This window comes from Bacillus rossius, chromosome 6 (assembly GCF_032445375.1).
Source record: "Bacillus rossius redtenbacheri isolate Brsri chromosome 6, Brsri_v3, whole genome shotgun sequence".
Lineage (NCBI taxonomy): Eukaryota > Metazoa > Arthropoda > Insecta > Phasmatodea > Bacillidae > Bacillus > Bacillus rossius.
Genome location: NC_086334.1, coordinates 6,241,679 through 6,255,246, shown reverse-complemented (window position 1 = coordinate 6,255,246; position 13,568 = coordinate 6,241,679). Strand labels below are relative to the sequence as shown.

Sequence of the window (13,568 nt, the reverse complement as noted above, 5' to 3'; positions counted from 1 at the left end):
TATAGGCCCCGGCGCAATTCCAGAACTCACGAGAGCGGCCGGGGCCTGTCGCGTCATTCCGCACCGACACGAAGGTAGAAATCTCTCGAAACACGTGTCGGCGGCTCGCGTAACTCCCAGCTGCCCAGTGTCAGTTACGTGTCAAAGGCAGGGCGCCGCGCGGGGAGTGATGGGAAGGAGGGGGGGAAAGCGACAATCCTTGTTATCTTACAGACGCGCGCGGCGCCTATCATATTGCGGCAGTCGCCAGCTAGCAATGCACCTGCACGTTTCCCGGCCATTATCACGTTCGTAACAATATATAGCTAAAAACAAAGGGTAAAAAAAAATACAATTTTACGAACAAATGAAAACCGACTTCACAGGGCAGGTGCAGCAGGCAGTCGATTAGAATTTTTTATCAATCCAGTTTTTTTTTGTTTATGGGTAAAAAACGTAGGGGAGAAGGGTGGGGGGGGAGGTGATACCAAAGGGCTCAGGGTACAGGAGGATTGTTAAAAAATTGAGGTCCAACGGTGGGATGTTGGTGTGTGTGTGTGTGTGTGTGTGTGTGTGTGTGTATATATATAGTGTGTGTGTGTTGCCGGCCTCACGCCTCTTCGCTCCTAGCAGCGCGCGAGCGAGGCAGCGGACCGGTCACCTTGCGGCCGGCGGTGACCTTGAGGGCCCAAGGCCCCACGTGCGGCCGCGCCCGGCGGGACAAACACACCTCGTCCGTGGTCGACCTCGGCGGCGGAGCGCCGGGATCCGTGATGCTGGCTCGGAATGTTCGTTCGCTCATCACATATGTAGGGACCGGAAAAATTCGCGGATTCAATGACCTCTAGGATAGCCTCCATTATCCCCTGCATTTCTCAAGTAAACACGCGTGTTCATCGGGTACTAAATTGTGATGCGTCTCCACTGGGTAGCTTGCGATTCGACGATTCTTTGGTCGATAGTCTCTCGTTGGCCCAGGGAGCTCCAGTTAAACTGCGAGCCGATAGCAGAACCAGCAGAATTGTACACATGTTTGAATTTCAGCCTATCACGAAATGAATCCGCGAATTTTTCCGGTCTCTGCCTATCACTAGGGCCTGGAAAAATTCGCGTATTCAATGACCTCCAGGATAGACTCCACGATCCTGTGCATACTCGGGTAAACGTCGCCTGTTCGTTGGCTACTGACTTGTGAGGCGTCTCAATCGGGAGACTCGTGATTCGATACTGCTTTGACTGAGGGTCTCTAATTGGCCCACAGTCCTCCAGGTTAACAGTGAACCAATAGCAGAAGTTGCATAAAATACAATTGTTTGCATTTTAACATGTCGTGAAATGAATACGCTAATTTTTCCGGTCTCTAGAGATGAGATTGTTTTTCTACCGGCCTGGGTCGATTATTTTCAAAGTACCCTTGATCTCTGCCTTTGAGTGTTACGGTCCCTATTAACCCTGAGTATAGCAAGAGGTTGAGCCAAAATAAAATTAAAAAAAAAAATGAAAATAAATTATAATGATTGTGTTGTAATGAGAGTGATGATAAGGAAGTTACAGTACACCCATCTTATGATTTAATAAACTAACTGACAAAATTATAACTATTAAAAAAATCGCATGAATAACACTACTAGACAAACCTTTTTTAGCCTTTTGAAATAATAATAATAAAAACTTTACTTTGCACAGTACAATAACTCACAAGTGTTGTCCACGACAGCCATGGGAAAACGAGCACATGGCATAAAACATTTTTGTAGATGGTTGAGTATTTTGTTGCTATGATTTTATTATATTTTTCCAAGAAAGCTGGCCAAATGTCACATGAACGGCTTCCCTTTAATTTGCTACAACTTATTAAAAAAAACTTATATATTTTTTGCTCTGTTTTTTGATGCATTCTTGACGTGACATTCATGCGTTGCTGTAGTGCGTAGCTGAAAACTGCAAAACATAGATAGGAAGTACGCAGGTAACTTGTTTTCGAGTTCCCGGGTAGATTGTAAGAAACTGCATGCGACTGCTCAAAGAAAGAGAGAGAGATACAGAGAGAGAGAGAGAGAGAGCGAGAGAGAGAGAGGGATCATATCTTGACCTTGCACTACCCTTGTTTACGAGTCTTCTTCCAGGAATAGAACTGATGGTATGCACACGTATATGCGAGGTTTGCATTCGGTCGGTCGCTTTTGAACCATTGACATAAGTTTGTGTCCCACTGGCTATCGCTAATATAATTATCAAACCGCATGATAAATGTATTAAACAAACTTTTATTTGTGATCATCGTTCGCTAACCCATGGTTTTATTGGAAATTTGTATTTCTGAACTGAAGCATCTTTTGAAGCATCTATTAGAAAGTAAAATTTTAAAATTGAGAAAAGTATTTTTGTTGCGTTATATTGTTGCTACGAGGCATGATTTCGAAATAAAAGTATACGTTTTGAAACTCAACTAACTAGAGGCAAACCACAGCCTTACATACGATTTACAAACTATCCGTTAAGTGTTAACAATGCTTTATGCCCTAAACCAGTGATGACCAACATCTCTCTTTTCGGGACGAAATATTATTTTTGAAACTTATCCGACGGCCAGGCACACATTTATTAGCATTAATTTTTTCAACAATTTTATGTCTAATATTTTCTGTAACTATGAAGTAAAATAACTGGTAGGTATGTTATAAAGTAACGGAAAATATGTCTTTCAAAATTATTTTTACAGAAAATAATAACTAAAAAAATAGTATTAACATTAGGAACATTTCTGTGAGAATATTATCAGATGTCAGCTGACAACGTTACTGTACGTACATGAAAACACGGCTAATACATGACATTATATAAGAAACATTTTTTCTTAAGTTGAAGGATGGTTTATGCGGGCCGTGCTGAACTATTCTGCGGACCGGATGTGGCTCGCGGACCGCCATTTGATTAACACCGCTCTCAACAATGTTTCTGCTGGGTTACGTGGAATTTTAACGCATTCAAGCCAATCTGAACACTTTCAAAATTTTTTGAAGATTCTTATTTCAGTCGAGAAAACATGAATGTGCATAACGTAACTTGTGCGAAATATATTTTCAATTCGAGACGTGTGTCCGCGGGAATTTTTTTCAGTTTAGTTTTTTTTTCCCCCGACAGGTAAGACACTCAAAAACCATTTATAAAACGTCCAGCCAGATGTACATATCGTCGACGTACACGAGGTAACGTCACAAAGTACTGCTGCGGGCATTTCATGAAAAGCATCCTGATGCCAGATTACTAGGTACCTGCAAAATTCGCGGTTTCGATGGCCTTCAGGATAGACTGCACATACCCCTGTACACTCGGGCAAATAACGCAAGTTCATTGGCTGCCGACTTGTGAGTCGTCTCAGCTGGTTTGTCTGTGATGCGATCCTTCTTTGGTTGAGGGTTTATAACTGGTTGAGATTCGTCCAGATGAACAGTAAGCTAAAAGCAAAATCATCTAAGAAGTATATGTGTTTGAATTCTAGCCTATCGCCGAATAAATCCGCGAATTTTGCAGGTCTCTACAGATTACTAAATAATGATCGACGAAGATCAAGGTGTCAACTCGGTCAAGGTACTGGGCAAGGACGGGATGCGAACCCACGTCCCCGAACAACACAGGCTTAATTAAGTGGGCCGGCGTTCTATCTCCCACCTGAAGCGTATATGTGTGTGTGTTTTCAGCCAAATCATCCGTGGTTATTGCCAATTTTTTTTCCCTTCAAAGTTTGGTTTAAAAAAATAAAGCTTCAAATAAGCTGCGAATGCGTCGCGGCAAGTGTGCCAAAGAAAATAGCGCGTTAAAGATAGCGCGGGAAATGCCCACTCCAGGACGGAAAGGCATGGGGCTTGACGGGATGTTCCGAGCAGCACTTGACTTCCGCCACCGTCAGGACAGATGGTCGTCTCTTCCGACGGCTACGCCCGCCGAGTTGAAACTCAAAATACGGACAAGCAGTTGTGGTTTTCCAAAGGGCGAGGAGGTAGATTTTGATGGATGGCCGTGCGCACTAACATGTCGCACCTAACCTATAATCCAGTAATCCGTTACTAAAACAAGAACCAAATATTACATTTTTTTAATCACTGTTTTACTTTACCAAATATATTCCAGGGTAGTTTCCTATCATGAAGTTTCATTTGGCACAATAATACGTTCTGTATGTACCCTAATAATATTCGCAGGCTTTTACGGTCATTGTCTGAAGTAGCTTGGCTTCTGGGTTGTGGCGGCGTCCTTGGCGAATAATTCACCAACGTTTCAGTCGACATTTCAGTCGCCATCATCAGGGAGCAGTTACCTACTGACTTCTCCCTGATGATGGCGACTGCAATGTCGATCGAAACGTGGGTGAATTATTCGCCAAGGACGCGGCTACATCCCAGAAGCCAAGCTACTATGTACCCTAATGTTTACGAATGTGACTATGTACGAGTTCATGTTTCTACACATAGGTCCGCCATCTTTTGTCACATTTCCGTTCATCGACTTATGTTCCGTTTTCACGAAATTCCTCCTACAAAATGCCGTATTCCGATTTGGACGCGTCATTAACGTATCAGATCTATAGATAAACGTACTGAAACACTAGAAATCCCTGAACGTAAGAGATCTAGTGGGAATGGGGCGTCAGCAATGGCGCCAATCGCAGCCATGGCTGGCCAATAAACCCCTATTAGCACATGATGCACGCGCCCTTGTACTGCATGGTTAACACCCCGCATGGTAGAGTGTATAGGCTTCGGCCTGAGACACACTTAGGTCCTTCCCTAACCTGGACCCTCCCCTTACACACTTAGGCTAACTTAGGCTAGGAAAAAAATATTGTTTGTCTGTAAAGTCGGTTTACGGACGATAGTTTAACGTGACAACGTCATAACAAAACATTGATGAAATGATTGCATACTTTTATGAATAAAATTGAATCATTTTTATTGAATTATCACTCTTTTGTATGGATACAAAGAAGGAGTGAAATGAAATCTACAATTTAATTGATAAATTTACTTTTACTTGCACTCATTAATTCAAATATGTTTTATTACTTTAACGAAGAGATTATTTTAACTATAACTTTTGTACATGTTTGCTATTTAACTTCTTCCGATATGTGTTATTCTGTTAAGGATAGGACGATGATAGTAAATGTAGGAAACAAATGGGAGTGTTTCAAGTTTAATGTGCCTGGAAAAAGTAAAATCGATGGTTGTTCCAATCGAGTGGAAGAGAGATAGATGCGGCGCAAGCGTACAATGAGCGTAACGGGACACAGCGTAACGGGACTATGTGTGTAACGGGACACTTTTTCGTGCGTGCAGCCGGCGTTCATCGATCTAGTAGTAGAGACCGGAAAAATTCGCGATTTCAATGACCTACAGGATAGACGCCATGATCCTCTATGCACGCGGGAAAATTTCATCTGCTCATTGGCTACGGACTCGTGACACCTATTAACTAGGATGTTCGTGATTTGATACTTCTTTTGTTAAAGGTTTTTTTTTTATTGGCCGAGTGTCATTCAGATAAACTGTGTTTCAATCACTGATGCCGTAAAAAGGCAAACGTTTTTGGATTCTAGACTATCAGGAAATGAATCCGCGAATTTTTCCGGTCTCTATCTACTAGTAGGGACCGGAAAAATTCGCGGGTGCAATGACCTCCAGGATGAACTCCATAGTTCTGCGTACACTCGGTCAAATGTCACCCACTCATTGGCTGCTGTTTTGTGAGACGTCCCAACGTAGCAGCCGGTGAATCGATAAAGCTTTGGTTGGGTGTTTCTCATTAGCCAAGTGTCATCCAGGTGAGTTGTGAACCAATAGCAGAGGAAGCACTGAGCTATAACTATTTGTATTTTAGCCTATCGCGAAATGAATCCGCGAATTTTTCCGGTCTCTATCTATTAGACGTTGTCACGTCATAAAATAAATGAATCGAAAGCGCACTCACCAGCGGCATGAAGAGGAAGTGCGTGACGAAGCCGATGAGCGGGCCGACGGGCCGCCGCACGGTGCTCCGGAACGCGGCCCAGTCGACGGCGCAGCCGAAGTTGACGTAGAGCACGGACACCAGCACGATGACGCTGCCCGTGAAGGCGTGGTCGATGGCGCGGTCCTGGCGGATCACCGTCACCTCCAGGTCGCGCGACTCGGCGACAGCAGCCTCGCCCGACGCCGCGGACAGCTGCGCCCGCAGCGTCGCGTACCCCAGGAAGTTGCCCGTCACGTTGAAGGCGCTCGTCCAGCCGGCGTCCGACCGGACCAGCGCCGTCGGCGGTCCGACGGACACCACGCGGCCGCCGCGCGCCACGGCCAGCCACAGCTGCGGCTCGCCGTCGACGGGCACCTCGCCCGCCGTGAGCACAACCTGCGCCTGGGAGCCGGTGCGCAGGCCGAGCACCGCCGGCGGGTCGAAGGTCACGTTCCAGAAGCCCGGCGCCTGCGCGGCCGAGGTCGCGAGCAGGCACAGGGTCCAGCACAGCAGCGCTGCCGGGCTCATGGCGCGTCTGCGACACACCGCGCGCTGGCTCGGAGAAATGCACGTCGCACCGCAGCCACTTGGCTGTGTATAGACCTCAACACCTCAGTGTCCTGGCCATAGAGCCACTGGTGCGTAGACATGCACGTCGTGCCGCAGCCACGTGGCTGTACAGACCTCAACACCTCAGTATCCTGGCCATAGAGCCACTGGTGCGTAGACATGCACGTCGTGCCGCAGCCACGTGGCTGTACAGACCTCAACACCTCAGTGTCCTGGCCATAGAGCCGCTGGTGCGTAGACATGCACGTCGTGCCGCAGCCACGTGGCTGTACAGACCTCGACACCTCAGTGTCCTGGCCACAGAGCCACTGGTGCGTAGACATGCACGTCGTGCCGCAGCCACGTGGCTGTACAGACCTCAACACCTCAGTGTCCTGGCCATAGAGCCACTGGTGCGTAGACATGCATGCCATAACACAACCCTTAAGGCTGTACAGACCTCAACACCTCAGTTTCCTGGCCATAGAGCCGCTGGTGCGTAGACATGCACGTCGTGCCGCAGCCACGTGGCTGTACAGACCTCGACACCTCAGTGTCCTGGCCACAGAGCCACTGGTGCGTAGACATGCATGCCGTAACACAACCCTTAAGGCTGTACAGACCTCAACACCTCAGTGTCCTGGCCATAGAGCCACTGGTGCGTAGACATGCACGTCGTGCCGCAGCCACGTGGCTGTACAGACCTCAACACCTCAGTATCCTGGCCATAGAGCCACTGGTGCGTAGACATGCACGTCGTGCCGCAGCCACGTGGCTGTACAGACCTCAACACCTCAGTGTCCTGGCCATAGAGCCACTGGTGCGTAGACATGCACGTCGTGCCGCAGCCACGTGGCTGTACAGACCTCAACACCTCAGTGTCCTGGCCATAGAGCCGCTGGTGCGTAGACATGCATGCCATAACACAACCCTTAAGGCTGCATAGCCCTCAACGTAACAACGTAGTTCACTTCCTTAGTGCCCTGACCATAGAGTCACTGGTGCGTAGACATGCATGCCGTATCACTGCCACTAGGCTCTATAGACCTCAACATAGCGACGTAGTTCACGTCCTTAGCGCCCTGGCCATAGAGCCACCGGTGCGTAGACATTCATACCGTAACGCAATTACTAGGCTATACAGTCCCCAACACATCCTCAGTGTCTTCGAGTCACTGGTGCGTAGACATGCATACCGTAACACAACCCTTAAGACTGTACAGCCCTCAACGTAGCGAAGTAGTTCACTTCATTAGTGCCCTGGCCTTAGAGTCGCTGGTACGTAGACATGCATACAGTATCACAACCACTAACCACTAGTTAAAATGTTAAACTATTAACATTTTTGTTTTTATTTTTTATTATAATTAGTATAGGTATAATTTATGACATTTTAATATTATATATAAGTACGATGTTAAGAAATGATTTTTCCCATCTTTCTTGTTCAAGTACCTGCTAAGTAACAAACACAAATTCTTATATGTTGTGCATCTATGCAGATAAATGCAAAATAAAATAAGAGTGTCAAGTTGATTTATCATAATAACCTGATAAACACAATCACATCAGTATTTCATATCCCGCGTGCAAAGATAACGCAGGGGGGAAAAAAAGGTTCCACTATCTCCGTAGGTTATGTATACACTGCAGTACAAACGCGTTACAAAATAAACATTTAGGCTATTCTGCGATCACATTAGCGCGACGGCGGCGATGCGAAGATTTCCAACCAATCACGTTCAACACATCCATGACGTCAGAGCGACAAAAATGGCGGACGCGACAGCACATCCGATTACAAATATTTTCTATTTCCAACGCGTTGCGCGTACGGCGGTACTGAAATGCGTGTCGGAATTTGGTTTTCGAAATATAATAAAACTTGGCGCATTGATGGTAATTCTATTATGTTTAATATACTTTTAAAGTGTTTTGCTTACTTTATTCATCTGTGAAATCTCTGAAATGTGTTTATGCACAGCGATTTTTACATCAGAATGTTAAATTTAAATTAAATTACTTTCTCATTTTTATATGCAATAGTTCGTTTTTTTTTTTTTTTGGTTGCTACGCGGGTAAAAAGAGAATGTTCACAATAATGCGATTCCACCAGCAGGCAGAGAATCAAATGATATATATATATATATATATATATATATATAATGTAAGTAATAATGATAAACATAGCACCAAGAAAATGGTGCTTATTTCAAGCTTTATTTTTTACCTCACTTTTCAAACCTATTTCCGTTGTACTTTCCTTTTACTGCTGATTATTTAATCTTTAACAGGTTTGAATCCAAGAATACAACCAAACGACACGCGGCTGTGCGCGTTAAGGCAAGGCACGGTAGATTTTAACGTAAAAAAATACAAAATAAAAAAAATTCTCATTGCTGAGAAATGGTAACAAAAACATAAAATTTCACAATCAAATATTTTAACGTAATGCTTAAATTTAATATCAAAAACTTAAAACCGTATTTTTATAATACGTTTTTCGTGAAAGAAATGTACGCGTAGTGTTGTACCGATTTAGGACCAAAAAAATAAAATGTGAACGAGTCTTCCAGTGCTCGTCAGATATGTGAGTATAACATCTAACCTCGGTAACGAGCACATTCATGTTGTTTTTTTTTTCATGTTCCAAATGGGCCTAAGCTTGTAATACGAAACTCGCACACAACGAGTTTAACGAAGAAGTACTTTAAAATAATTCTGAGCATGGCAAAATACGTCGAGAATTTGCGCAATAAATCATTTGTTACCTGTGAAACTTAACCGTCGTGACCTGTAAATATGCATGTTGTTTTCCCGTCAACGGAAATCATCCCAACAACGCAAAAGAAACGGTAAGAAAGTAAACAATAATTCACATGAAGTATTGTTTCTGTTCTGGAAAACTATTGTGTTTGTTTCGTCTTTTCGTTTTGTTGTGTTATTGTCTCGTTTCAACTGTTGTGCTGGCTTGTATCTGTTTTGGAAAACTATTGTGTTTGTTTCGTATTTTCGTTTTGTTGGGTTTTTGTCTCGTTTTCAACTGTTGTGCTGAATTTTTTGGGGTTCAATTCATTATTTGTGTTTTTTTTTTCTCCCGTTCTCTTAGTCCATTTTTCTTTGTTTTTGTTTGTTGACCACATTCCTGTTAAAGAATATTATGTGGTGTATATATCCTGTTGACAACAGCAATTTTTGCTTATTTTGTGTTTTTTTGTCTTTTGGTTTTTTTGTAGTTTTCTTTTACAGACATACATGTGCTTAGCCATGGCGTATGTCCAAAAGCTTACATCAAGACATGAAGTACGTGCACCGGTTGGAAACTAATTCATTTACAACCAATAAGAAAAAAATAATAATAATATTATGAACATTTGTGTCATAAATACTAACTAAATCTAAATAAATATATATAGGTCTATGTATTTATTTTAATGCTGCCATACAGAGGTTCAAGCACGCCATATCTCTCCTTGTACGACCACCCGTGGTGTGAAGATGCAGTCAGGGGGGAGCATTGTTACGCCGCGGCTCGCCTCGCCTACGTGCTTGGCGACACGTGCTCGTGCCAGCCGCACGTGCCTGAACACGCGCTGTGCCATGACTGCCAGGGACGAGCTGCTTGCTGTCTCTCCCCAGTAGCCTCAGTCTCTGGACACAGCCGGATCTCCAACACCTCTCCTGTTACATGAATGTGTGTATAATATATAGTGTAAATATGTTCTATGTATGGACTCAAAACAAAAACATTGAGTCAAAAGAGGCTCCAAAAAACATTGCTAAAGGTTTTTTTTTAAATTTCCTTTAATTTAAATATTGTTTTACTATAACCATACCAGAAATGTATATATATACATATACTAAATTAGGTAAAAGAGCACTGAGTGCTGGAATGCCATGTTGCATAACAAGATCTGTAAAGTGTAAAAAAAGTGTGTCAATAAAAAACTATTGAATTGAATTGATCGTGTTACGCGTATACGGCGTATCCCGTATCCACGCCCGTGGGGGCCCCGGGCCGGCAGGGCCTAACGGCTAAGAGGGCTGGGTTAACAAACAAAAGGGGGAGCAATCCCTCAGACAGTCATGTCTCTCCCGGGTCCGAACAAAGGCTCGGGGCGGGAGGGAAAGGTGTGTGAACTGTCCCGTTCTCGAACACACCTCCCCAACACGAACAAACACTTGCACTTCCTTGTTGTCCGTGGCCAAAGTAAAAAAAAAAAAAGACAGTAATTTTCCTGAAGTAGCTTGGCTTCTGGGTTGTAGCCGTGTCCTTGGCGAATAATTCACCGACGTTTCGGTCGACATTGCAGTCGCCATCATCAGGGAGCAGTTACCTACTTCAGTTAGCTACTTCAGAGAATGGCCGTGAAAGCCTGCGCACATTAGTAATTTTCCTCTTTTTTTACAACTCGGTTGTAGACTTTAAATTTGGCACAAGTGTGCAAAATTTTATCAAGAGGTACCAGATTTTAGATATAGGGAGGGGGGGGGGGGAAAGGGGTATTGTTACGTTGTTCGAATTCTCATGCAGCCAGTGATCGTCCCTTTTTTTTTTAGTAAACATATTTATGAAGTAATTTTGAATTTTACTTTATTCATCAGTTGGGCACAGTTTCATCCAGTCGTACCAATATTCTGTTTTATAGGAAGAAAATGGGGGTTGGTTTTTGCGAAATTTCATGTAGACAATAATCTTTTCTTTTTTTACCAAACATACATGCAGTTTCACGTGTGCGGTTTTCCGCTACCTGTTACAGAAAAAAAAAAGTTTATATTTTGGTCAAGGCCACTCAGAAATACAACTTTCACGTCGAACGTGAATTATTCGCGTGCAATCAGCTTACTCGCAAAGAATGCAGTGGAGGAAAAAAACACTATTCTGGACAGCTAGGTACAATTTACTACCGGTAATAAAATAACATTCACCTCGCTTGATAATAACAATAAATTTTATTTTACACCACCTGGAACTGAGATAGACGCAAATTTTTATGACGTGAAACAACTATCCAGGGCAGTAATGCAATAAATTAAACGTAGGCAGTAGTTCTGACAGTGCCATTAAACGAAGACTTGTCATATTTCCTTTAAAGAAATAAACCTTGGCAAATATTTATTGAAAAGTATTCAAAGACATAACAAGCAACATATTGTATGATTTACGAAATAAGATACCTGCATATTTATATTAAAATTCTAACCTTGGAAGTTGTCCAGTAATTTCATCGTAAATAAAAAGCAAGACCGTAAAACTGTTTTCACAGTTTACAGAAAGTACACGCCAAAATAAAATTTAACGACACACGTATGTAAGGGTAGAATTAAAAGGAATAAAACTGTATTCATCAGCAGAGTTCAGTGCATGTATATTTACCACCATTTCCAGCGCACTTCCACAAAAAAAAAAAAAAAAAAAAAACGCACGAAATTGGTGAATGTTGTATTTTATTAATTTAAAAATAAAATAAAAAGCTACGCAATAAATTTTAAATTATTTGGTCATTGTACATTTAGGACAGCCGAACTGCTCAAGAGGATGGACAAATTAGAAAGATAATTCAAAACTATGATTACAGAGTCATATAGGAGATATTAGGGTTTTGCTGTTATTTCTACAGATAATACTTCTAATCTGGGAAAAATATGCTAAATAAAGGCCAATACAACAGTTCTGTGTCCGCCCACGTGTCTGGCTGGTGGCCCGGGTTCGACTCCCTGGGTGAACGTTTAAAACGTCCTTTTCACCTTCATACCGTGGAAGGCACTAATCCTATTCTTAATAGGCATACATTTAAACTTTTATCTTCTTGATATAAACCCCGAGGAGTATGCAAGAAGTAATTTCTTTTCCAAATTTAATTCTGTGTAACATTATTAACCAATAGATTCTCTTAATTATTTTATCTGGTTTAAGGGCATAAATTATTTATATATATTTTTATTACAATTATTTAAATAATTTGATGCTTAAAATGGATTATATCTTATATGCAGACCGGCTTTAAAACGGATTTGATTAATGGAAATTTACATAAGCAAATATAGGCTGTTGAAATGTAGTAGTATACGAATGTATTTCCGGAAACAGGCTTTAAGGCTGTGGATTGAAGATTGTCGACCGCCATCTTGGATTGTGACGTCACGGCGGCCATCTTGAATGGTTGTGACCTTGACCTTTGACCTTGACCTTGAATTTGATCCTCAAAAATCGCCAAAATCCGCCAAAATTGGGCAAAATTTGCCCAAAATTCCTCAAAAATCGCCAAAATTTCCATTTCTGTGGAAAAAGGTTCCGCCAAAAAATCTCAAAAAATTCCACAAACTAAAAATTTCTCATTTCGAGGGAAAAATTTCCCGTTTCGAGGGAAAAATTCCCGTTTTTAGTCCTTAAAAATCCCAGCGGCTGAAAATTCCTAAAACTGGCTTAAGCATCCTTAACTCAAGCCTCAGTTAAGCCATTTCTAGGAATAAGGATACCATGACCGCCATCTTGAATTATGACGTCATCGTTGCAATTTCCGTTACGGTCGCCATCTTTAAATTTATTATCCGATTTTAATGAAAAAAATTTAAAATTCATAAAACAAATTAAATAATAAAATTTTTAATAAAATATTTAAAAAACAAACATTTACGACACGGAGCTCGGAGTCCTCGGTTCGAACCCGACGAGTGCAAAAAAAATAAAAATGGCGACCGATCCTTCCCCCGAGGTGGCTGCAGGCATACTGACTCCCACCACTTTTTATCATCATCTAGTATGACGTCATGACCGCCATCTTGTCTTCGATGCTGGAAGCCATCATCATTGTATCGTCGGCTAGAGTGCGCCGATGACATGTTAGTTTAATTCGTATCCGCTAGAGTGCAGTAATCATTTATTACTGTGACATCCGCCATCTTGTCATTTGGCCGCCATATTGAAAATCCGTAATTATTTAGCTAGAAATTCGGGAAAAGTTCCAAAATTCATTAAATAAATCACTCATTAATTTACATATTGATTCGATCGATTCCCGTCCTCGGTTCGATACCCGATCGATGCAATA

The 13,568-nt window shown here is 42.5% G+C and overlaps 1 protein-coding gene across 3 annotated transcripts in view; it reads right to left on the bottom strand.

Moving 5' to 3' along the window:
- Positions 1-13,568, bottom strand: part of LOC134532556 (ileal sodium/bile acid cotransporter-like) — a 45,859-nt gene that overhangs the window by 16,310 nt on the left and 15,981 nt on the right. For all 3 annotated transcript variants that reach the window (XM_063369074.1, XM_063369073.1, XM_063369075.1), the window contains exon 2: positions 5,947-6,502. In XM_063369074.1, coding sequence (XP_063225144.1) covers positions 5,947-6,495 — 549 coding nt within the window. In that variant the 5' untranslated portion in view covers positions 6,496-6,502. The remainder of the gene's footprint in view (positions 1-5,946; positions 6,503-13,568) is intronic.